The following is a 27,483-nucleotide window of genomic DNA, read 5'->3' on the forward strand; positions in this document are numbered from 1 at the left end:
GATGGACCTAGTGAGAAGCTTTCCGCATTGTCCACATTTAAAGGAACACTCCAGGAAATACTGATACACTGTGTAATGCCTAGTCCGGGGCCTGAAGAGTTGGTGAATTACATTTTTGGTGTTCATCACATTTCTGAGTTTTAGCACTGCCTCTTCAGGCTCTGAACTATGCCTAACAGTTTATCCGTTTTTTATGGAGTGTTCCTTAAGTCCTTTCCCAGGTCTTTCCAGCACTTGACAAAGCATTCTGGCAACCCCCCCCCCCCCCACTTAATTTAAAAATGTGATTAAATACAGTTAAGGTAGTGTGGTGCTTCGACTTACCGGGCACTTTTTTAGATGGTTAACAGCTCCGTTCTGCCGTCGTTGGGACAGCAGTAGGCACCAGCGCGTAGTCTCTCAATGAAAGTTTTTAAGACTCACATCGAGCCTCTTACAGACTTGCATTGGGAGATTCACCTCCGGTCCCTACAACAGACACTGTAGGATTCAGGGAGTCAGAGTGGGGATCAAGTGACAACCCCGGCAGTACGGAACAGAGCTTGTAAAAGTAAAATAAAGTGCCGGTAAGCCAATACAACTCATTACCTTTCCTTTAATCACATTTTCAAACAAGGGAATGGGGGGAATTTCACTGGAGTGCTTCTTTAAGGTCTGACGCTGTTACTTGTCAATCTACTGATGTACCAGATCAACTTCTGGTGTTTTATGAGTTTATAACACTCAGTAAGTTTTCCGTTAATTACTTGTGTCTGTAAATATCATATTTCATTCTGATAGCTTTTTAAGGTATTTTTCAATGTGCTATCTACCATCTCTTCCAACCTATCCATGGAATGCTACGAACAATGAATAATAACATGAGGGTCAAGTTAAAAAAACCTTGTCAATGATGGGATATATGCAAAATATAAATGTTGTGTTTTCATGAGGAAAAGGAAGAAACAATTCAAAATACTGTCAAGGCAGAATTGATCCCCCAATGGCAAAAGTTCTGAGTTAAAAACCCAGCTGCAAAAAAAATAAAACAATAAAAAATTGTGAACATATTCCTATCATGCTATGTGAGTATATAAGAGTATAAGGAATATCAGCTTAATGTAAAGTGGTAGAACGTAACAGAGACAACAGGCATATAGAGGCAGGCAGGCCGATAACAACAATTACAATGATGCAACCCTTCCTGGCACTGGTCCACTCCACAACAATCCATCCATGGAAATGAGGGTCCATACTATACAATGAAGAAAAGGGCAGCGTGGCCCTAGGCCTCTTCTTCCACCCCCAATGCTGATACAGAGGGGCCCCTATGGAGTTCAGTTTGGCTTTGACTGACAAGTAGTAGAGATTGAAAAGTAAGATTGGGACACCTACAGTATAGTCATACATGAATGTGATGGGGTCTCTTTCTTTCCAGGCTCGCCTGGCATGGTCTCATATAAAAAAAACTGTTTGGCGTTTCAGGACCTATTTTTATTTGGTTGCTATGAGAAAATCCTCTGCTTTCTGAACTTATGGCCACGCAGGACTGGGAATTTTGGCACAATAGAGGCATTGTATAGACCTCCCGATCAGTAATAGGAGATTCATGGCTGACTTTTGAGCATTCAGCAGTCATTTGATGTACCACATCGAGCCTAATACTAGTTTATACAATTATGCAGGCCCTGAAGGTGAAAATTCTTGTAACTCCACAACTGATTTTGTTGAATTCCTACTGCTAAACACATTTGGCGCTGCATCCACTGGTTTGAGTGTCTCTAATGTATATAATGTATTTTTGAGTCAATTTCATAATTGTGCCCTCCGCCTGCACGGGCAAAGTGGGTACAGTGTTTCTCCTCCCTTACTGATGATGAATGGAATGATGTACTTGCCTCCCACCTCTTGGTCTCCCCAGAGGGCACCGCTCTATAATCACACATCAAGCATATATCACCCCTGTGAGACTCCACCAGGCTGGGAATCTTCAACCTCTTGCTCTCACAGATGTATGGACGAGAGGGCTGATTTTTGGCCCCTCATTTTGGCCTGTCTCCCAATTTAAAATTTCTGGAGGCATGGTATAGACATCCTCTCAGGTGTGCTCACTGTTCCCCTTCCTCTGAATCCCAAGCTCTGTCTATTTGGTTTCCTAGAGTACTCTGATCAGTGGCCTTACCATAGACAAATATTTATTAAAGAGCCCCTTTTTATAGCCCATAAAGCTATTGCCCAAAGGTGGATGGCATCCACCTCTCCGACTAGTGGCTTCCGGGTCAAATTGATAAATGATGTGCTATCCTATATGAAAATTGTATATCAACACCGTAAGTGCCCCCTAAAGTTTAACAAGGTCTGGAACCTTTGGTGTGTCTCACAGGACACCTTACCAATGGATGAGTAGACTGGGACCGCTAGATTGTTATGGCTGTACCCCAGTGTCTGTTTAACCCTCCCATAATACGTGAATGCTTTGATCTGATCCGGGGTTCTCCCACATATTTGTGAGCTTTTACCTCAGTGTATAATGTAGCTATCAGTCTTGTTGCTACTATTTGCATGTCCTCTGGACCTCATTGTCTATATCAGAGCTGAGTTTTGATACTTTCATATGACGCAATTTAGTTTGTATGTTTTTTCGTATATATGCATTTCTTGCATTATATTGTACTGCGGTGTTTGTTTTTGCACTTAAAACTAATTTGAATTTTTTTTAAACAAACTGAATAAAAATAAATAAATAGTAATGTTATCACGTGAATAAACTTAATAACACTATGTTCATTCGTGACACAATTTGGTCTAAAGTAATGACTTAGAAATTGTACCTTATTAGCTGGAAAAGCATTCTTCACATTGAAATAGAATCCAAAATAAACCATATTAAAGACTCCATGGCGACCCAAAGTGGCAGTCAGTCCTTTGTTTAGACCTCTTAGTCCTACACCCTCTGTTTGAATCACATGTCGAGCCTGGGCAAAGGTGGATGGTTGCTGGAAGATAATATAGGAGGTTACGTTTCAAGACAAAGTTGTTAAATGTGTTATATAACCTTAAAAATCAAGGACAACCTAAAAAAAAAGGTAATGGTTAAATAGCGCTTATAGGATAGTGTTCATTACATTAGGTTCAAAGACGGACTTAACTTAGCATGGAGCAGATGCGTCCTGTAGACCTAAAAGTGAGTGTCCACCCTTGAAAACCTTTTTTTATCCATTACCGAATATAATCTAAAATGTGCGGATTAACCTCCTAATATATCTTTATAGTTGTCAGAGCTCTGTTTTTATGATAGAGAAAACCAAATCACTTAAGCGGATGGGTCAGATATTTACACTATGCTGTCTGAGGACAGAATAAAAAAAAGTAACGGACACGTTGATTTCAGCGATCTGTCACTTATTACGTAATGTTCAGTCGTTTCTGAGTATATAGTATCAATATTTGTGGCGTGTGACCTGCGATGCATGGCCTGAGTTTACGGAATTTCATATATTCATGCTCCCCCCGCCCTCCAGCCAATGATTGACACTTTTCTCCCTATTACTGTGCATAGTGAGGACAGTGTCAATTAGCAGCTGGAGAGCGCAGGGTGGGCCATGGCGGGGCACCATGAATATATTTAAATGGTTTTCAAGATCTCTGCTTGTTGCTATTCAGTAGGATCATTAGTTACTTTGAGTGAATAAAATTCTGTCCATGGTCATGTGATGGACACAGGTGAAGGGGTTGTTACAGTATATGTATGAGAGCGGTGACTTATAACGATCCCAGCACCTGTGAGATCATCACATGACCATTAAAGGGTTTTCCCATCAAGGATATTTATGACATATCCACAGGATAGGCCATAAATGTCAGATAGATGCAGGTCTCACCTCTGGGACCCGCACCTATCTCTAGAACGGGGCCCCTTAAACCCTGTTCTACCTTTCCCTGTTCGTGCTAACGTTTGCGATTTCCGACCATGTAAGAAAAAAAGTGCGTAGCTCGCTGAGCTATGCTGTTTCCGTAACTCCCATAGTAGTGAATGGCAGTTACAGAAACGGCGAGCTACGAACTTTCTTTCTTACATGGTCGGAAATCACAAGCGTTAGCGGGAACACGAAAAGGTAGAACAGGGTTTAAGGGGCCCCGTTCTAGAAATAGGTGCGGGTCCCAAAGGTGAGACCTGCATCTATCTGGCATTTATGGCATATCCTGTGGATATGTCATAAATGTCCCTGATGGGAAAACCTTTTAATAGAAATGTATACACTGAATGTTCTTACTGAATAGCAACAAGCAGAGGTCTTGAAAACCATGAGTAATTAATACACGATGTATATTGACAAATTGTATAACTTTTAATTATATAAAAAAAATAACATTGAATTTGTTAAAACCAGACAACCCTTTAAAGGACAGCACGCTGAAATCAGACAGGGCCGCATAAATATCTGAAAGATCTTTAAAACTTAACATTTTGCCTTTCTGCAGTCACCACTAGGAGCAGCTTAGGAGCTTACTGTATAAATTGATACATAAATAATAACAAAAAATAAAACTGAGTACAGTAAGCTTCCTCTGGTAGTGATATATATATATATATATATATATATATATATATACATACACACTACCGTTCAAAAGTTTAGGGTCACTTAGAAATTTCCTTATTTTTGCAAGAAAAGAACAGTTTTTTTCAATGAAGATAACATTAAATTAATCAGAAATACACTCTATACATTGTTAATGTGCTAAATGACTATTCTAGCTGCAAACGTCTGGTTTTTAATGCAATATCTACATAGGTGTATAGAGGCCCATTTCCAGCAAACATCACTCCAGTGTTCTAATGGTACATTGTGTTTGCTAACTGTGTTAGAAGGCTAATGGATGATTAGAAAACACTTGAAAACCCTTGTGCAATTATGTTAGCACCTCTGTAAACAGTTTTGCTGTTTAGAGGAGCTATAAAACTGACCTTCCTTTGAGCTAGTTGAGAATCTGGAGCATTACATTTGTGGGTTTGATTAAACTCTCAAAATGGCTAGAAAAAGAGAGCTTTCATGTGAAACTCGACAGTCTATTCTTGTTCTTAGAAATGAAGGCTATTCCATGCGAGACATTGCCAAGAAACTGAAGATTTCCTACAACGGTGTGTACTACTCCCTTCAGAGGACAGCACAAACAGGCTCTAACCAGAGTAGAAAGAGAAGTGGGAGGTTCCGCTGCACAACTGAGCAACAAGACAAGTACATTAGAGTCTCTAGTTTGAGAAATAGACGCCTCACAGGTCCTCAACTGGCAGCTTCATTAAATAGTACCCGCAAAACGCCAGTGTCAACGTCTACAGTGAAGAAGCGACTCCGGGATGCTGGCTTTCAGGGCAGAGTGGCAAAGAAAAAGCCATATCTGAGACTGGCTAATAAAAGGAAAAGATGGGCAAATAATATGGGCAAAAGCACACAGACATTGGACAGAGGAAGATTGGCAAAAAGTGTTATGGACAGACGAATCGAAGTTTGAGGTGTTTGGATCACACAGAAGAACATTTGTGAGACGCAGAACAACTGAAAAGATGCTGGAAGAGTTCCTGACGCCATCTGTCAAGCATGGTGGAGGTAATGTGATGGTCTGGGGTTGCTTTGGTGCTGGTAAAGTGCCAGATTTGTACAAGGTAAAAGGGATTTTGAATAAGGAAGGCTATCCATCCATTTTGCAACGCCATGCCATACCCTGTGGACAGCGCTTGATTGGAGCCAATTTCATCCTACAACAGGACAATGACCCAAAGCACACCTCCAAATTATGCAAGAACTATGTAGGGGAGAAGCAGGCAGCTGGTATTCTATCTGTAATGGAGTGGCCAGCGCAGTCACCAGATCTCAACCCCATAGAGCTGTTGTGGGAGCAGCTTGACCGTATGGTACGCAAGAAGTGCCCATCAAGCCAATCCAACTTGTGGGAGGGGCTTCTGGAAGCATGGGGTGAAATTTCTCCCGATTACCTCAGCAAATTAACAGCTAGAATGCCAAAGGTCTGCAATGCTGTAATTGCTGCAAATGGAGCATTCCAAGATGAAAGCAAAGTTTGAAGGAGAAAATTATTATTTGAAATAAAAATCATTATTTCTAACCTTGTCAATGTCTTGACTATATTTTCTAGTCATTTTGCAACTCATTTGATAAATATAAGTGTGAGTTTTCATGGAAAACGCAAATTGTCTGGGTGACCCCAAACTTTTGAACGGTAGTGTATATATATATATATATATATATATATATATATACACACACACACATACATATGTATATACATACATATATACATATGTATATACATTCATATGTATATATGTACGTATATATGTATGTATGTATGTATGTATGTATGTATATATATGCACACACACACACACACACACACACACACACACAAATCAGTCATGGCATTAAAACTGCCTACTTAAAATTGTGTTGCTCCCCCCTCGTGCCACTAAAGCAGATCTGACCTGTCCAGGCATGGACTCCACAAGACCTCTGAAGGTGTTCTGTGGGATCTGCCACCAAGACGTTTGCAGCAGATGCTTGAAGTCCTGTAAAATGTGAGGTGGAGCCTCCATGGATCAGACTTGTTTTTCTAGCACATCCAACAGAAGCTCGATCTGTTTGAGATCTGGGGTAATTGGAGGCCAAGACACCTTGAAGTCTTTGTCATGTTCCTCAAACCATTCCTGAACATGTTTTGCAGTGTGGCAGGGAGCATTATCCTGTTGAAAGAGGCCACTGCCATTAGGGAATACTGTTGCCATGAAGGGGTGTACTTGGTCTGCAACAATTTTCAGGTAGGGGGTACATGTCAAAGTAACATCCACATGAATGCCGGGACCCAAGGTTTCCCAGCAGAAGATTGCCCTGAGCATCACATTGCCTCCACTGTCTTGTCTTCACCCCACAGTTCAGTTTGGTGCTTTCTCTTCTCCTGGTAAGCACCCAACCGTCCTGATGATGTAAAAGAAAACGGTCTGCACATTGCACAGAACACGTTTACTTTGGGTGAGTCCCTCATGTCGCCTGATAAGGGCACATGGTTTTTCTGAGCCCCAAATTCTAACGTTGTTTCGATTGACCTTCCCACTGAGGTCAAAGGTCGCTTCATCGCTGAACACCAGCCTGTCAGTGAATTCATCCTCTTCCAATCGGCCCTGCAAGTTAATGCAAAAAAGTCACCGCGTTTCGGTTTGTCATCTGGTTTCAGGTGCTGAAGATGTAATCTGTATGTCTTACAACGCAGACATTTGCATAAGATACGCCATACCATGGTTTGTAGCAACCGGACGTTCCATACCAGTCAGCCTGGTCGACTTTCTAGGACGACGCTCGTGCACGGCTCAAATCCTGTTCGCTGTCTCCTCCGAAGTCTTTGGGCGGCACTGACTTTTCCCATGACATCCAGTGGTTTCGAATTGCTTCACCCAACGCAAAATGCAGTTTCTACGCAGAGCACATTTACCAAAGGGGCTGGTCAGCCATATTATTGCAGCTCCTTTGTAGCTTGTTATTGTACTTGGAATATGAATTTATTCACAAACCAATAGAGCAAAACTGCAACCAGCTTCTGATCATACCCCCTAGCATCTGCTACTTGATTGTTTTTACTGGGTATTTGCCCCAAAGGTCTTTTGACAAAAATCACAGAATGTGAAGAGATAAATGACACATTCAACTCTGCTACATCTGTAGTTTTATCCATGTCGAAATAAAAGTAAAATACGACTGATTGTGTAATTTTAAAGAATTCAATCTGATGCTTTTAAACAATACTTCGCTCTATATATAACATTGAAACTGGTCCTGGATTTGCAGTGGACAACCAAAGTTGTACAAAATCATTGGGATTGGTTACAGTTAAGTGTTCGATGTGTGGCATAATCGAATCATTCAAGACTATGATATGCTAATGAAAAATAAAAGATGGATTTAACAAGAATCATTATGTCTATGGTGAGTCCCCACAGAGGAGTCGGCATTTCTTCTGGAACACACACCAAGTAGCAATTGCTTTGTTGATTTTGTTACTTAGAACATGAAGCTTTTTTTCTTGACACTTGAAGGACAGGAGAAGACAGAAGACGTGAAAGAATGACTGATAAAGGAATGTCCACCACTGAAATTGGGACTGTCACTCAAGAAGATGAAGATAAATTTAGAGTTGAAAAGTAAAGACAATAGAAAATAGAGGATGAGAATTTTGAAGGTCATATGTCCAATTGTCAGCTGTCCATTCATTTTATTAACAGCCCCAGGTATCGTACATGGAAATGTATCTAGCAAGATGGACAACAAGCTTAATACCAAGATGGTAAACTGGCCAGTTTCCTACAAGGTATCATATGAGCCGAAACAACAATGCGTGCAGGTACAACTGCCTATACCTGAAGAGCTTATTGTATATTCCTTACGATATTATAGTAAAAATTTTGGGCGCTATGTGATGGCTTTTTCTTTTACATGTTAAATTGGGATCTTTTTGAATTTCATTCATGGTGCCTTATGTATAGTTGTAACGGGCTCTTCCTTCCTAGAATACATAATGACTGCTGACTGGCCCCACATTTGCCTTTGTGCAACAGTGAATGTAATTGGTCAAAGTCCTCTTTGAACAAGTCTGCAAGCTCCACCCCTTAAACTTGTTTACAGATAAGCAAACCCGTTAGACTCACTTTTTTTTTTAACCTAATTCAATTGCCCTTTATAATTGTGCCACATGACACTAAACTAGTAAGAAATGTTGTTTAATTGAACAATTCTGACAATATATTATCAGCTAACATTGATTCTAACTAATAAAACAGTACCAGGAGCTCTTTAACACTGCACTGTGAACCCCTTTAGGATGTCCTCATTTGGCCTGGATTTTAAATGTTTAAAGGCTATGTGCACTTTTGAATGGATTAAATCAATTATTTTTGTGTTTGTAATCACTTTTTAATTGGACGTCTATTTTATTTTTATACTTATTTACGATACATCTATGTATATATGTTTTGTGTGTTTTTAGGCACTTTTTTAAATCGACTTTTATTTAAAAAAGTTTACTTCTTACAATACAGCTTCTCTGTATCCCGATACATAGAAACTATATTGTTCTTTCTCTAGCTGATTCCGTCAGTTCAGCTGCTTGGCTGAGAGCAGGTCCTGGTGTCTCTAACACACGTGATCCACCTAATATCGATCAGATCTGAGTTCATCAAATCAGATGTGATCGATATTAGGTGGATTCTCTGTGTGAGACACGCATAAGGCTCGCCCATAGCCGAGCTGTTAGTTTAGTTACACTGACGGAATTGGCTAAGAAAGAACAATACAGCTTAAATGCATACAAGATACATAGAAGCTGTATCGTAAAAAGTAAAACTTTTTCAAATAAAAGTAATGCTTAAAAACAACAAAAAAACCATTTATTTAATAATTAAAAAAAATATGCAAAGGTATAAATAGCCTTTAAGTAAGTCTATTTGAGATCTTCAACACCTGCCTTATTAACCCATGGCTTCAGAATGATGTGTCTATTACAAAATGACTATAAAGAATCAGTAGCCATCCATCTATCAACTCAGTAATGGAAGCTGCTATACAGTTGTAGAGAATGTCAAAGTAGTGCTCGATCTACACAGCAGAACGGTGATCTGTCTATTCCAATGTGACTTGCGTGATGGACCAGATCTGTATCTAGATCTCTATGGACATTTCCTACATCTATGGATGAGAATGTGGAAACAAACAAGGCCTGCCAGCAATACAAACTAAGTTATAAAACCAAGAAAAAAAGTTTCAAATCTAAAATGTCAAGTCTCTTACCTGGGCATATGCATCGCGGTTAGCTTGTAGACTCACTTTTACAACTTCAAAAGGATTTACTACTATGGCTTCTGTTAATCCAGATCCAAGGCCAGCAATTGCAAAAACCTGCAAAAAAAGGAAGCAAATACAATTGTATTCTAGAAATAACAAGAGTATCTGCAAATCCCCACACTTTTACTGGCATCAGCGAAGTACAATATAACATATTTATAGACTGATGATGTCACTCACATCATATGACTTATTAGGAAATGTAGCATGATTTAATGTATGAATTTTGTTGGTCAACATTACCGGGCACAGCTACCCGTACAAACAAGCCGCTGTGCCAGTGTGAACAATGATGGGGCATTGGTGCTGGCTTGGGTCCATGGCACGTATATTAAGATGATCAGCAGGGGTCTCCAGGGTCGGACCCCCACCGATGACATATTGATGGCCTATTCTATGGATAGGCCAATAATATTTAAGTCTCGGAGGACTCCTTTAAGTATGTCAGATATGCTAAGAAGAAGAAACATCTAGGCAAGTATCTGGGCAAATATTCTTAAAGCACTGTAGCTTTACTACATCACTACAGAACAGGACAATCATTCCACCCCATATACCAGGTGCCATTAAACATGGAAGCATTAGGTAATGAAACGATTAAAGAGACTCACCCATGCAGGATGCAAAGACAAAGGAGTGAGCAGCTTTTTGTACTGTTCAAAGGTGAAGAACTGAAAGAAAGTAAATCAGTGAGTAATAAAAATATTAAAGACAATATACTTAAATGATAGCAGAGTATTAAACAAACTGCAGCTGCATGAAGTAGGATTAGATTTGTACTGGTTATATGTTTCCATTCACTGACAGCCATCAGTGAGGCATTACTGTATAACGCATGGCTCTTTTATACTTAAAGTGTACCTATCATTTATCTTTTTTTCATTCTATATGGGTCCAAATTCTGCTCTGATCATTTCTATAATATATCTTTACAGGGGCCAGAGCTCCATTTGTTTTTTTCACAGAGCTCCAAATTATGTATTAGAGCCCTAATCTATTAGAGCAAGGAACAGCTACAAAGCGTGTCACTTACGCTGGAGCTCCTGGCATCTCTGATATACATGAACAACCCTTTGATTTCAATAAACACCATGTAATGCTTTATTTTCCCTGTGGTGGCGCTAAAGGGGAATAGAACACTTGCTGCCAGAGATTACAGCTGATCGCCTTCTTCTCTGCATGTCTAGGTAGGCAGATCAGTGATAACAGTGATCTAATGGGTTGTTACCATTATATCACTGTTATCAGTCATAGCTAATGTGTTCCCTGCTAACCTGTGCCCCTACAGTAAAAAAAAAAAATCATTAATACATACATACAGTAAAAAAAAAAATAAAAAAAAAAAGGAGTAGAAAAACAATAAAGTCAGCTACTTAAAAAAAAGTGCTCAGATATTAACACGTTCCTGTCAGGCAGAATGCAAGTTAACCAAGATATAAAATAATTACCCCTGGCCACCAATTTTAGGATCTTCTAAAACATCCCTATATACATTTTGCACCTTTACTAAAAAATGTCTGAAACTTGGTTGAATATAATCCATGTACAGAGGCTGCATCTAACACCTCCTGCACATGACCGAGTTGGGGCCGTGAAAAACGGTCCGTGTGTTGGCCCGACCGCGGTACAGGTGAATGGGACTCCTGGCATCATAGACATTTTATGATGCTAGGAGTCCCTCCCTCCCCGCGGAACTGCTGTTCCGTGCTGTATCATTTTATTACTGGAGTCCCGTTCACCTGTACCGTGGTCGGGCCGGGAAATCCGGCCAACACACGGGCCGTTTTTCACGGTCCGAACTTGGTCGCGTGCAAGAGGTGCAAAGCTAAGGGAGGGAAATACATTTAAATCTAAAATAGGGTTTTTGTTCTCGGCACTATAGCGATGTCATACGTTACACAATGTACAAATATTTGACATCGTTATGCACAGGTGAAATAGAAGATTCATTTTTGGGGTAAATATTATTCATTGATCCAACTTGAGAACATAGCATAAAAAAAATTAAGAAAAACTGTATTTTAAAATAAGACCTACAAAATTAATGGATATCAGCTACAATATTAAATTATAAAAGTGTGTCCTGCAGAAAAAAAAACAACTACCGTATTTTCCGGACTATAAGGCGCACCGGATTATAAGGCGCACTTTCTATGAGCGCCTTATAAGCAATCATGTTTCATATATAAGGCGCACTGGATTATAAGGCGCAGCACATTACCGTTAAATAAACCATTGCTCAGACTGCAAGTCAAAATTTATTACACTTTTTAACAATAACTTGCAACTGGTTCAGCTGTAATTGCAAATCAAAACGTTTAGGGTATGTGCACACACACTAATTACGTCCGTAATTGACGGACGTATTTCGGCCGCAAGTCCCGGACCGAACACAGTGCAAGGAGCCGGGCTCCTAGCATCATACTTATGTACGACGCTAGGAGTCCCTGCCTTGCTGCAGGACAACTGTCCCGTAGTATAATCATGTTTACAGTACGGGACAGTTGTCCTGCAGCGAGGCAGGGACTTCTAGCATCGTACATAAGTATGATGCTAGGAGCCCGGCTCCTTGCACTGTTCGGTCCGGGACTTGCGGCCGAAATACGTCCGTCAATTACGGACGTAATTAGTGTGTGTGCACATACCCTTACCGTACTTTTTCAGTTCATTCCTCCACCAGAAATCCATCAAATCCGTCATCTTCAGTGTCGGAGTTGAACAGTTGGGCGATTTCGGCATCAAGCATGGGGTCCTCCTCTTCATTATCCGAGTCGGTCTCGTTGCTGCTGCTAGGCTCTTCAGTGGTGATTCCAGCCTTCCTGAAAGCTCGGATGACACTGGAGACTGATACATTCTTCCAGGCATCCACGATCCACTGGCACATAGTGGCATAACTCGCACGGCGTTGCCTCCCTGTTTTGGTGAATGTGTGGTCCCCTTCTGTCATCCAATGCTCCCATGCAGCTCGCAATTTAACTTTAAATGACCTGTTGATGCTGATATCTAGCGGCTGGAGCTCTTTGGTTAATCCACCAGGGATGACAGCAAGCTCCGAATTAGTTTTCTTCACTTGGGCTTTGACAGTATCGGTCAAGTGGGCGCGCATCGAGTCACAGACCAATAGGGATGGGGATTTGTGAAAAAAGCCACCCGGTCTCTTGACGTAGACCTCCCTCAGCCACTCACTCATCTTCTCCTCATCCATCCAGCCCTTTGGGTTAGCCTTAATGATGACACCAGCAGGAAAATTTTCTTTAGGCAAAGTCTTCCTCTTGAAAATTACCATGGGTGGTAGTTTCTGGCCATTAGCCTGACAAGCGAGAACTACAGTGAAAGATGACTTCTCATTTCCTGTGGTACGTATAGATATCGTACTGGTCCCTGTTTTCTCAACAGTACGGTTTACGGGGATATCGAAAGTGAGGGGAACCTCATCCATGTTAATAATGTGTTCTGGCTGGATATTCTTTTCATTTATCTTGGTTATGCAGTAGGTGCGGAAAATGGCCAGCTTCTCTTCATAATCCTTTGGTAATTGCTGGCACACAGTAGTTCTGGTGCGAATGGAGAGATGACGCCTGTTCATGAAACGAAAGCACCATGAAGGACCTCCTCGAAAGTCCTTGATCTCCATGTCACGTGCTAAAGCAGTGGCTTTGAGTCGAATAGAGACAGTGGAGACGCTTCTACCTGCGTTTCTCTGTTCCATAACCCACTGTTCTATTTTGTCCTCCAACTGTGGCCACCTTGCTTTGTTTCCTCGGAAACTCAGTTTGGTCTTCTTTACTTGGCGGAGGGCATCTTCTTGTTTTCTCCACTTACGCACCATGGATTCATTAATGTTGAATTCTCTTGCAGCTGCCCTATTTCCATGCTCTACTGCATAACTTATAGCTTTAAGCTTGAAACCTGCATCATAAGCATGTCTCTTAACAGGAGGCATTTTTTGGGGTAGTGGGTATAGTTAACGCTAAAGCAAAGATATATTGCAAGGATCCTACAGAGCTGTAAGTATCACTCAGTGTGGCTCCTGACTACGGTGGCCGTAATGCTCAATCCATTTATGGATACTGTAAAAACCCAAGTGAAGAATAAATTCATAGGCGCACGGGGGGGAGGAGCATGGTGTGTGCTGTGGTATGCCGCCGCCGACCCCTGCCGCCCACGATAGAGGTAAAGGATCCTGTATGAACCCCTCTCTTTACTGTCGGGTTCATATATAAGGCGCACCGGATTATAAGGCGCACTTTCTATTTCTGAGAAATTCTCAGCATTTTATGTGCGCCTTATAGTCCGGAAAATACGGTACATTTTTAGAATACGTAGACTAAGAAACAAAAAAATTATTACAAAAATTCACCAAAAGAATGCAACATTCGAAAATATTACATTTTTCTCTGGTTCAGAAGACCCAAAACACCCCTGATCATAAAAGGATTAAGGAAGTTATTAATTATATCGTCCAAATGATTAAGGTTTATTAATATTTCTACTATAATAAGTTTTCTTCCAACCAAATACATTGGGCATATTTCTTTTACTACAGATAGAGAAAGCACTCAGGAAATGTAAAGTTGGCTCCGTGCTTGAGTTTGCTGTTAAAGGTTGTTTTGCTTTGGTATAATTATGTGTGATGAGTGATCTGCCGTCACGTGGGCATGCTAGTGCTGAGATATTCATACAAGAGAATATTCTAGATGTCAGTATGTAAACAATGTGCACTTAAAACTCATACAGTACTGAGATTTCTTCTTAAAGAAGCAATGCAGAGGTCAACCTCAGCCCGTCACAAGCGATGGAAGGAAGAAGCGGCCTCTGACCTACGTGTTGCTTTATTGTAATCAGACTCATACAGATAATAAACTGTGCTATTATTTATTTATTTTTTAAAAACGGTGTTAAACTTATACTAGAAATGTTTGATTTAGTGATTTTGCAGGTAGGACTTTAAATGTCGTAATTTTTAATACCTGTAAACAGCGTCAGACTGGGGTTCCTTGGGCCCACCAGAGATGATATTGAGGGCCCACTCTCCATCTAGATAGAACATGTACATGTCCTCTTTTCATTTCATCATAGTCCTTGTTATTATCATTGTACACACAGGATATATCATCAATAAGGTCTAATAGGTAACTTGTCAATCATCCCATAACAAATAAACCCTAGTGGAAAGGGATTGGCTCCAAATGGGGTTGTCTTCTGCTGGACCTTTAAAACCCATTATTGTGTTAGAGCCTGGGCCCCCTGGAGGATCCTCTGGTTCTCTGGTGGGCCAGTCCGACCCTGCCTGTAAATTATCGAAACTGACATTTTTCAGCTCTTCTCCTCTCTGTTCACCGACTACTATGGAACATTTTGTTTTCTTTCCTCCAAGTTTTTCTTGAAAAATAAAAGGCATGAGAACGTTGCACCCAAGATCTGCCCCTTGGCTCCTAGATGGTCACTGCATCTGATTCATTCCTTTAAAAAGGCCCAGAGTCCTATGCAGTCCCAAATCTATTTTGGCTGCACAACCAATGTCTCAGGAGATTAGAATCTGTAAATACGTCGGAGCAATTCCTCATTAAAATTGGTTGTCTTCTTAAGAAAGCCCTTTTCAGATGTAGGTCGGTCAAGCAGGGGCGTTGCTAGGGTCTTAAAAGATCAGGGGCATAAGCCCCGAGACATATTTACCCCCCCCCCCGCCCCGTTTTTTTTGTTGTTTTTTTACATCTATAATCGGATATAGCATATCTATAAGACTAAGGCTCCTATAGCTACACCGAGGATAGAATTGGATGCATTGTCTCAGCAGACAGTATCATACAAGATAGGCTTAGATACATGGCCCAGCAGACAGTATCACACACGATAGGCCTAAGCCTGAGTGTCACATGAGTGTATGAGCTTCACGCGCGTGAAAAACGCGTGTAAATCTGGTCGTGTGTGTTGCGTTATGCATCAGTGTGCTTTGCGAGTGGCATGCGTTTTTCACACACTCGCAAAGCACATCTTTTTTTTTTTCTTAAACGAACTGATGCGCAAATCATGCACCGCAATCGGATGTGCATCCGTGCGCGGTGCGTGGTTTTCATGCACCCATTGAGTTCAATGGGCGCGTAGGTGCGTGAAAAACGCACCAATACAGGACATCCAGTGAGTTTTACGCAACGGCACACGCTGCGTGAAAACTCCTGCAGGTGTGAATGGCCCAATTGAAATCAATGGGTCAGTGCGCGGTGTGTGATTTTCATGCACAGCACACAGACGAGTTTTATGCTTGTCAGAATGAGCCCTTCGGACTCATTCAGACGAGCGTGATTCTCATTCGTGTGCTGTGCGTTGAAACAACGCACAGCACATGGCCCATTGATTTCAAAGGGGCCATTCACACATGCAGGAGTTTTCATGCAGCGAGTGTCCGTTGCGTGAAACTCACTGCATGTTCTATATTGGTGTATTTCACGCACCTAGCCACCCAATGAAGTCAATGGGTGAGTGAAAATCACGGACAGCACACGGACGACATCCGTCTGCTGTCCGTGTTTCACGCACCAATTACACTGAAAAAAAACTACTTGCAAGTGCGTGAAAAACACATGCCACATGTAAAGCACACTGATGCAATAGGCAACACACACGATCAGATTTACACGCGTTTTTTACGCACGTAAATCTGTCACGCTTGTGTGAATGTAGCCTTAGATACAGGGCCCCAGCAGTAAGTATCCTTGTACTAACCCTCAGGGGCAAATGTGGCATTTCTGGGGCCCCAGGCAAAGTTATGTCTCGGGGGTCTAATCAAAGACACCTGTAGAGCGTTCCCCACACAATGCCCCCTTTATACAGTGTCACAACCCCCCTGTATGGTTCCACAAAGAGTCCCGTGCCATACAACCCCCTTGTAGAAAGTGCCATGCAGTCCCCTGCAGGTAGTCCTACGTACCCACCTTGTCTCAGCAGATAGTATCACACATGATAGACTTAGATACAGGGCCCCAGCGGTAAGTATCCTTGTACTAACATATGTCCACCCCCCAAAAAAAATTTGCGTATATATATATATATATATATATCTCTATATGTATATATATATATATATATATATGTATATATATATATGTATATATATATATATATATATATATATATATGAGACAGCATGTCTATTGCACTACAACCCTATAGCTATGAATAGGATTAGATACAGCGGCTCAGCAGACAGTATCACACATTACAGAATTAGATGAAGGGCCCAGCTCGCTGACATTGCGGCTCCAGCGCTGAACCCAGGAAAGAGAAGTATAAGAATTGCTTTGCTTATGTGTTACTAATTTTTTTGGTGTATTTGTGTTTTTTTTTACAGGTTCGGTTGTTGGACTACGTCGGATTCGAGGACTACTTCGATTACGGCTTTTTTTATTCTCAATAAAATGGTTAATGAGGGATGTGTGGGTTTTTTATTTCAATAAAATATTTTTTCTGTCCTTGTATTTTTTTTAAACTTTATTACTACAGCCTTAGTAATATCCGCTGGCTGATTGACAGCATCCATTACTAAGGCGGGGCTTAATGTTGGCCAGTGAAAAGGCTAGCACTAACCCCATTATTACCCCGAAACCCACCGCCACCAGGGGTACCGAGAAGAGCCGTGTATGATCCAGTGCCCGACCATTTGTAGCGACGGTAGGGCACTGGGGCTGCCGCAGGCTGGTATTTTTAGGCTGAGAAAGGCCAAAAACAGCGGCCCTTCCCACTCTGGTAATCCTAGCCTGCTGCTATGTTGTATCTGGCTAGTTATGAAAATGGATGGGACCACACAACGATTATTCAATTAAAAAAATAAAATGATGTGGGGCGCCCCCCCATTTTTGATAGGCAGCCAGATACAACATAGCAGCAGCCTAACATTACCAGGGTGGGAAGAGCCACTGTTTTTGGCCTTTCCTAGCCTAATAACACCAGCCTGCAGCCGCCCCAGTGCCCCGACCATCACTACAGATGATCAGGTACTGGATAGTACCCAGCTCTTCCTGGTACCCCTGGTGGTGGTGGGTAATGTCAATCAGCCAGCGGCCATTACTAAGGTGGTAGTAATAAAGTTTAAAAGAAAATACAGACATAGAAAAAAAATATTTTATTGAAATAAAAAACCCCCACACAACCCTCAACCATTTTATTGAAAATTAAAAAAAGCTGTCATCGAAGCAGTCCTCGAATCCAACGTAGTCCAACAACCGAACCTGTAAAAAAACACAAACACACAAAAAAACCATTAGTAACACAGGTGGTAGGCTTAGATACAGGGTCCATCAGACAGTATCAGACATGGCCATGTATCTAAATCTATTATGTGGTAGGCTTAGATATAGGGCCCATGTGTGACATGGTCTGTTGGACACTATATCTAAGCCTACCACAAGGCAGGCTTAGATACAGGTCCACAGCAGACAGTAATCTTATACAATATAAGATTGTCTGCTGGGGCCCTGTATCTAAGCACCGGGCCAAAGATCCGGGGCTTGGGCCCTGGAGGTCCAGCGCTAGCGATGCCCCTGCGGTCAAGCAATAAGCTGATCACCCGAGGCCGACATAGAAACCCGTTTTGAACAAATGTTATTGTTGGGGAAGTTGTGGCCAGCCATATATTTCCACTTTAGAAACTGTGATCCAATGAAAAGTCTACATAACAACATGATGCATAACTACATTCGAATGAAAAGCTAATATAAACTAAAAATAAAATAAAAAGTATAATGCCAAACAACAGCTCATATATTATGTAGAGTACATAAAAGAGCCTACAAAGATTGGTTAGGGTCAGTATACTGTATGGGAATAGTCCATATAAGAAAAGCACATGAAATATGAAACATTTCTGATAAAGAGGTAATCAAAATGCCAAAACAATTAAATAAAAAATACACAAAGTGAGCGATGTGAAACTTTCTCAAGCCTTGAGAAAGGTTCAGATGTGAACCGAAACATTGCTCACCCTGTGTTGAAATAAAAATAAAACCAACTCCTCTCCAATGACCTGAAGTCCTGATGCTGTTCAGTCAAGGAATTGATTCACCCTTTTTTGCTTTTTTGGTAAACGTGCACATGGCCTGATTTTCAGCTATTTTTGGTGTGCTGTGTTCGTCCACTTTGTGTATCCGTATATATTATATATATATATATACATATACATACACACACACACACACACACACACACACACACACACATGACTTTAGATAAAAGACCAAAGATGAATTCAACATCTACCTTCAAAAGGAATGAAAAAAAGAAAAAAGTATAAAAAAAAACCTCCAGTTCTTCAAAAGGGAATTAAAAGACAATTATTAATAGAAAATTCTGCAAATTCCTCATGAACAGACAGTATGGTATGGTATGCTCCATACGGTACATTTTACTTATTTAAGAGCGGCAATTCTTGATATGTGTGGCAAAAAAAAGGAACCTTACATTTCTCGCTTTGTAAATACAGCTGTTGTGAAAAACAAACATGCTTTACAGCCTAAAGTGTTGACTTAAATACAATATGAACTGAGAACGCAAAACTGAATAGAGAAAGTCACTATTATTTAAAGGGGTCGTCTGGTTTAGAAAATACATTTCAAAACACCTTATTAGGGAATTCTGAGCTTAAGCGGGGCAGGGGGTGGGGGATCATGCCATTCAGAACTCATCTATTAGATAGAGTAGAGAATGGCTAAAAAGAGCGTGGGGGACCCAGTAAATTGTGCCTTACATGGACAGTCTGTTGATTTCAATGGGAATTGTGTAGTACTTAATTTTCCCTGCAGAGGTGCTGCAGGGGAGATGAACACTTTCTGAGGCGTTTATCCACAGATTACGAATCACTCGGGGTCCCATCAGCAGGACAACCTGTAATCAGCTTATTGTCAGGGGACTCTGCTAACAAAAAAAAATTCCAATGTGGATAACACCACTGACATAATCATTAATTCCAAAACCTCCAAAAAAAAAGACTGACATGAAGCATGCTGGGAACATGAAATGTGTGAGGTTTAAAGAGATTGGCTCCAACAATGCCGAGGACACAAACTGGAACAACATGGTGACCCATGAATGACAACATGTTATCAATTCATTGACCATGCATCCCGTTATGGCACTTGCCAAAGCTATGCCTTGTCTTATAGGGTGCCCCAAAATTTTGCAGCAACTAAAAGCAACGTCATATTGTCCTGATGCTGCTTATTGTTTTCTTACTAGGAGTCGGAATAAAATAAATTTTCCTGTAATAATCGTATTGTTACAAGGAAATAGCTCTTCAGTAACACAATAGCAGTTATTTGTAGAATTTGTGCGCCACCATAAACAGTGAGGCACCATATACTCCCCTAGAAACAATGCTTTTAGGGGGAATAATGACGTAATTTAATCATACAATGATTTTTTTTCTCATAGATTCATACGGAATCTGTGAGGGAATAAAACGTCTTTATGCCGGAGGTGCAGCATGAGATCATTTGGCGCAACAAAATCCTACCTGTCTTACATATTCAACAGGCAATAATACATTTGGCACAACAATTTTGAGTTCTTTTGTCAAGTTCCTTTGGCATACATGCAGTGGCGGATTGAGAAGACTATAGGCCCTGGGCTGTTCCACACACTTGGGTCCCGCTTCCCCACCGCCGCTCTGCTGTGTCTATAGTGAACACCAACTTTCTGTGAGAGCATTGACAAATGGGTATTTCGATAGGTGTCCCTACATACTGACAGTCTCCAACCATCGTTGACTATATCACACTGTGTAGGGTCACATATTCTTGACAATGGGAATGGTAACTTGCATTTGTCTAGAAGTCCTGGGTACGCAAAGACTTTATGTGGAATACAAGCATTTCCTACAACAGACCTGTCAGGAGAGGTGACAGATCCCCTATAGAGTGACTCACAAGTGATGTTTTCTCTGATGGGAGTCGTTCTCTATTCTTCTCCATCTGACGCAGACCAGTATGGCGACTTCTGATGAGACATCTTGAGCCTCGCTTCTGCAGCCATTGCAAGCTTCCATAGAAACACAAAAATTCAGAAACCAAGGCCCAGAACCGTAAATTAAAGGGGTTGTCTGGGCACGGACCGTTTTTTCATACTGGTGACCTATCCATGTGCCCTATCCAAGTGCCCATTTACTCAGACTAATAAATTAGAATACATAGAAACACCAGACCTTCTAAACTATTGCAGTCCCCAGACCAGACCCCCCTAAACAAATACAGACCCCAGAACAAGCACCCTAAATAAATACAGACCCCAGACCAGACACCCTAAATACAGACCCCAGACCATCTAAACACAGAACTCCTAAACACAGACCCATTAAACAAATCCATGATCCCCTTATACTTACCTAGCAGCTCACCTCACTTCACGGTCTTCTCTCTTGCTGCTGTTCTAGGAGCTGCGGTCATGTGACCTTTATGTCTGCAGGTTCTTGACAGGATATACACAATGCCGTTTTGTCGCGTTTTTTGACGCAATTCGTGGCAAAATCTGGGCAAAACCGCATTGTACTTGGGGCGGCCATGCGCCCCCCGGGAGCCTGAGGGACGCCCAAAACGGCCAATGATGAGCTGCCATTGCATACATGTTGCAGGACAACATGGCTCACATCTTTCATAAATATGAGCTAGTTTTGTAACACCCATTACACCACTTCCCTGCTGAGGCTTTCATTTGAAAACTGAGGCTTTAGGGTAAGTTCACCTGCACCGGTAAGGGTGCCCCACCATTAATGAACCGAAAGAGCAGCGGCAAAAATTGTGTGTGTTTTCATCACAATTTTACTGCAACGGTTATTATTTAACTAGACATATTTAATACTGTATTATAAACTGCATGTACAGTACATGAATGTTTTTTGGCCAATTTGCCGCAATATTACTGTTGAGTGTGAAGGTTCCCTTATTTGCTACAATAGGGACCTATACAAGCAAATTATCCCTATGAGTAATGGGACAGCTCAGTCTAATGTCCCAATTAGGAATTATCTGGAGGTCTGTCTGTTTGGACATTCCTGACTTTCATGAGGAGGTAAGGGTCAAGGGCGTAGGTACCACAGAGACAGACCATGAGGCTGCTATAGGGTCCTTTGAAAAAGGGGGTCCATCCCTGGTTATTCCAGTCTGTGTGGAACTCCCCTTTCTAGAGGAGCAACATTGTTTGTGAGTGGAATTGCCCCAAGGATCATGGAAGTGGTATGGAGGAAAAAAACCAAGACACAAGCTCCTTGTTTACTGGGTGGCAAAACCTGGCACCATATTGGAGGGCCCATTTCAAATCTTTGTTTCTTTTGAAAATTATCAGCAAGGAAAACATCCTGACAAAGATCATGAGGAATAAGTGAGGAAGCGTACGGCATGCAGGCCGAAGCTCCTAGTAAGAATGATAATACAGGACGAGAAACATTAGAATATAAACAGTAGTAACTATATACAAGGTACTCGTGTCACAGTATGAGAAAATTAAACCAATGAGATAATGTTTGAGAGAAATCTGATGAAATACATAGTATGAGAGTAAGAGGAGGAACTTTAGGGTCTTCGTATTTGGAGGGGACCAGTGAAGTCGTAGGGTTTCCAATTTCAGCTACCAACTAAAGGTCACGAGTGTCAACTTAGGGTGGGGGAGGGGATAGAGGCACGGAAAGTTAGCCATGGTGTCCACACCTTCAGATAGTTAACATGTTGTCTGAGTCCCCTGCTCAAGTGCTCCTCCATCCTGTAAATGGAGTCCATCTTATCTAACCACTCATGGAAAGTTGGAGGTTCGGTCGATTTCCAGTGGAGTGGAATCAGTGTTTGGCCACCGTAATCATTTGAGTAATTAGATCATTACGTTTGGGGCAGAAGTTGTACGATGGAGCCGAGAGGAGGATAAGAGGAGTGCCAATGGGGAGGTTTTGTGTCGTAACTCTCTTAATTGTGCCAGCCACGTTATCCCAAAAGGCCTTGATCAAGCTTGGGCTATATAGGGTTAATGCTATTTTTTTTTTTTTATTCTTTAATGAAGACAAAGAGTTGGAGCCTACAGATATCCTCCATTTCTTTCTGCGCGGAGGGTAGAGCTGCCAAAAGTTCTGATTTGCTTCCCATGGTAATTTCAACGTTATGTAAATAGCGCAGGTAAAGCAAAGCTTTGCATGACATGTAAATAGAGAATTTGTTTTACAGAACAGGGGACGATTTTCTAGTTTCCTTTTCATTTAACAAATTTTTCTGATGATTTTGGTCAGAGGTCAAGTCCCCGGTTAGCTGACAGGAGCTAGAGCTTGACGTTTAACCCGTTCTTCACAAACCGAGAGTGTGCAGGTCTTGCATGCAGCATTCCTGAAGGTTTAGAAAACTCATGAGGATAATATTTTCATAAGGCAAATAAAGAACAAACCTGGAGACAATGATACTAACACATAGTTAGAGAAGTGACATCACATATAACGTTATGTGGAATAGAATTCTACAAGACACTGATGTAGGGCAATGTAGGGCAATGCGGCAGAGGGACTTACCTTAACTGCTCGTTTTGGGGTCTCGGCCAAGATAGGGGGGAGTATTCCTTTATAGAAGCCAAACAACCTATAAAATGATAAACAGCCATCATACACATAAACTAGCTATCATATTTGGTTTTCAGCTGCACAACAAATTCAGCAGTATAAACATATAAACATAACCGGAAATAAAAGTCCTGAGATATTCTGCTGCGAAACTACAACTCCTAGCATGCCTTGACAGCCGGATCACCTACATGCTGGCAAGTGTGCTCGGCTGCTTCCATAACTCCTATATAAGTGAATGGAGAGTCAATGTGCACAGCCACTTCTCCATTCATTCCCCAACTGGAAGCGGCGGCGGCTGCCTCGTCTGACGAGGGTCGGGAATCAGAGGACCGCCTTTCTTCAGATCTGCGCAGGTACCAGAGGTGGAACCTGTACCTCTCAGACATTTATGGCATATCCAATGGGATGTACCATAATTATCTGAGATGGGAATACCCCTATAATAACTCTGTACTGCCAGAGTGTTATTCTTCATTGTAGTTCTAGTATTATACTCGTGAACCAGGAAGATCAGGTTGATCAGTCTTAAATCAGATGTGTAAGTCAATACCTTTGTAATGTAATAATCCTTACATCCTTTACTTGCAATTTATTTATTTTGTTGTAGGCTGCAGAGCCTAAAGGAAGTCTGGTGTCTAAAACCTATTTCCTGTGTCACCAAAGCTCCAAAACAACTTTGACACCTTCACCATGCTCTACACTGCAGCTCTGCTTGCTCAGATTGGCTGCTGTGTATAACAAGATTACCACAAATTTACCAGGAAATCAGTGCGTGGAGAGTTGATTTCCATTCTAGCAAGTGCAGAATGATTAAATTACAAGCAGCTAATCCACAAATGAGAAAAAAAATATCTTAGGTAACCGATGAAAGACATTTCTATTTTTACTTTTTATTGTTTAGTACTTGGCAAGTGGAAACAAAGTTGATGTTTACAGCAATAACTACTGTCTTTATCTTCTACACACATGGACAGAATAAAATCTCTCAGTAGAATTGAATCTCTGGTGCAAAATCAATGGTTCTGAACATAAAGTTTACCTACATATAACGTTCAATCATTGCATGAAAAACACCCAATATTGTCTAGGTTCCCCTCGTGCCGCCTAAAAAGCTCTGACCTGTCGAGACATGGACTCCACAACACCTCTATAAGGTGTCTTGTGGTTTCTGGCACCGAGATGGAAGCAGTAGACCCTTTAAGTCCTGTAAGTGGTGGGACCTCCATAGATCGAACTTGTTTTTCCAGCACATCCCACAGAAGCTCGATCGGAGTGAGATCTGGGGATTTTGGAGGCCAAGTCAACACCTTGAACTCTTTGTCATGTTCCTCAAACCATTCCTGAACAATGTTTGCAGTGTGGCAGGGGCATTATCCTGCTGAAAGAGGCCACTGCCATTAGGGAATACCGTTGTAGGGGTGTAAAATGTTTAAGTAGAGGGTACGTCTCAAAGTAACAACGAAATGTATGCCAGCACCCAAGGTTTCCCAGAAAAACATTGCCCAGAGCTTCACAATGTCTCGCTGGCTTGTCTTCTTCCCATAGTGGATCCTAATGCCTACTCTTCCCCAGATAAGTGACATACACACACACACACACACACACACACACACACACACACACCGGGCCGTTCACATGATTTAAAAGAAAACATGATTCATCAGACTAGGCCATCTTCTTCCATTGCTCCATGGTCCATTTCTGATGATCACGTGCCCATTGTAGGCACTTTCAGTGGTGGACAGGGGTCAGCATGGGCACTTTGACCTGTCTATGGCTACGCAGCCCCAAACACAGCAAAGTGTGATGTACTGTGTGTTCTGACACCTTTCTGTCATAGCCAGAAGTAACTTTTTCAGCTTTTTAGCTATTTGTGCTACAGTAGCTCTTCTGAGGGATTAGACCAGATGAGCTAGCCTTCGCTCCCCACGCGCATCAATGAGAGTTGGGCACCCATGATCCCGTCATCGGTTTGCCGGTTGTCCTTCCTTGGACCATTTTTGGTAGGTATTAGCCACACCTCACAAGACCTGCTGTTTTGGATATGCTCTGACCAATTTGTCTAGTTATCACAATTTGGCCCTTGTTGGTAGCTCAGATCGTTACATTTACCCATTTTTCCTGCTACCAACAGACCAACTTCAAGAACTGACTGTTCACTTGCTGCCTAATATATCCCACCCCTTGCCAGGCGCCATTATAAAAACATAATTTATATATATCACCCCACTATTCCAACCATAAGCATCTTAATGCTCAAAACCTGTATAGACCTAGTCCCGTTCTTATCAAGAGGTGGATACAAATGTATCTGGTTTAGGCAAACCGCTAAACAGCCCGAATTCCAGACTAACACTGTAAAGGATCTGCCAGACACAGTTTCTGTGTCGACGCCCGTGGGTAATCAGTCTGCACCTGCTCCTATGTCTGTGAGACTGACTGGCGGAAGATGGAGTCAGTCTCACAGACATAGGAGCAGGTGCAGACTGATTACCCACGGGTGTCGACACAGAAACGGTGTCTGGCAGATCCTTTACAAACACATTGTAGCAAATTATCAGAATAAGAGTGGAATTTGTGCTGCCGATGTATTTGGGTCTGTTCAGACAAGGCAGATTTTTTTGCAGAAATTTATACAACTGAAAATTAAATTCATACATCTGAATAGGGCCGTTTCTGCAGGATGTGCATGGAATTTTTACAACCCCATTCTAATGTATGGGACAGATGCAGAAATTTTCCACCATGGGAACATACCCTTTAGCTCACAGAGGATTGTCTCGACTACATACAATTGTATCAACCTCTCAGCTATTAACAGGACTAGGGCCACAGTTAATGAAAAATCGCAGTCACAATATTGCTTCAGTTCATAAGTGACTGCGACTATTGCAGAATTTCCATCACCAGGGGCGTAGCTGGGGGAGGGAGCAGGCGGGGCATGTGCCCCGGGCGCAACTACAAGGGAAGGAAGGGGGGCGCCGACCAGGGGAGTGGAGGCATGTGCCCTCCGGGCCGGTACCCCCATAGACATTTAGTGCCATCATATAATGCAGCCGGCCATACACTCTGCCTGTGAGGAGAACACCATTGAAGTGTTCAGCCCCAGCTAGCAGACAGGCAGGGAGGATGGAGGAAGAGAGGGCTGGGGAGGAGCAGTCTTACACACAGCTCTCCTCCTGCCTGCAACGTGTGACCCCTCATAACATGAAGATCCCTCCACGGAGCCCTGGACTGATAAGTACAGCTGTGTATGGGCAAGTAGGGGGAGGTGTGTGTGTGCGTGTGGAGGTGTGTGTGGAGGTGGGTGTGTGTGTTTATAAATCGTTTTTGTGTGGGAGGGGGGATTTGACTGTAAATATGTGTGGGGTGGGGTGAGGGGATTCTGTATAAATTGTTTTAGTGGGGAGGAAGGATTTGACTGTATGCCTTATGCACACTTCCGTCTTTCTGCTGTTGTACTGCCGCTAATGACGGTTCCGTGAATCACGGACCTCACACGGATGGCTTCCGTGTGCAGTCCGTTGTTTCACGGACCAAATCAATGCAAAGGCCGAGACTGTTCCGTCAAAAACGGGCAGGACTAGGACATGCCCTATTTTTGAGGGAACGGCGGCATGGTTCCGTTAAAACAACGGAAGTGTGCATGGACCCTTTGAAATGAATGTGTCAGGGTGCTATCAGTTCAAACAATGGATGACACCCTGATGAAAAAAACTGAAGTGGGCATGAGGCCTAAGGCCTCAAGCACACATCCGTTGCCATTTATATGGCTGCACATCACGGATCCGCAAAACAAGGAGCGCACAAAGAACTATACTGCTTGGAAAATGTACAAATGGCTTTATGCTTCAGTTACAAATAAAAAATTGTGAAAAAAAGTAACACCTCATTGATTGGTTGAGAAAGCAAACATGGTGAGTGGGTAGGAGATTTCGGGAAAGAGTTTGGGGGGGGGGGGGCCAAGCTGAATCTTTGCCCCGGGTGCAGGAGAACCTAGTTACACCTCTGCCATCACAGTCA

At 41.9% G+C, this 27,483-nt stretch overlaps 1 protein-coding gene across 4 annotated transcripts in view; it reads right to left on the bottom strand.

Annotated features, from left to right (window-relative positions):
* SLC25A21 (solute carrier family 25 member 21) overlaps nucleotides 1-27,483 on the bottom strand; it is a 303,655-nt gene that overhangs the window by 46,063 nt on the left and 230,109 nt on the right. For all 4 annotated transcript variants that reach the window (XM_075844434.1, XM_075844433.1, XM_075844432.1 and 1 more), the window contains exons 5-8: nucleotides 23,410-23,476; nucleotides 10,493-10,552; nucleotides 9,828-9,935; nucleotides 2,811-2,975 (exon numbers count right to left, since the gene is read on the bottom strand). In XM_075844434.1, coding sequence (XP_075700549.1) covers nucleotides 2,811-2,975; nucleotides 9,828-9,935; nucleotides 10,493-10,552; nucleotides 23,410-23,476 — 400 coding nt within the window. The remainder of the gene's footprint in view (nucleotides 1-2,810; nucleotides 2,976-9,827; nucleotides 9,936-10,492; nucleotides 10,553-23,409; nucleotides 23,477-27,483) is intronic.

This window comes from Rhinoderma darwinii, chromosome 12 (genome assembly GCF_050947455.1).
Source record: "Rhinoderma darwinii isolate aRhiDar2 chromosome 12, aRhiDar2.hap1, whole genome shotgun sequence".
Taxonomy (NCBI): domain Eukaryota; kingdom Metazoa; phylum Chordata; class Amphibia; order Anura; family Rhinodermatidae; genus Rhinoderma; species Rhinoderma darwinii.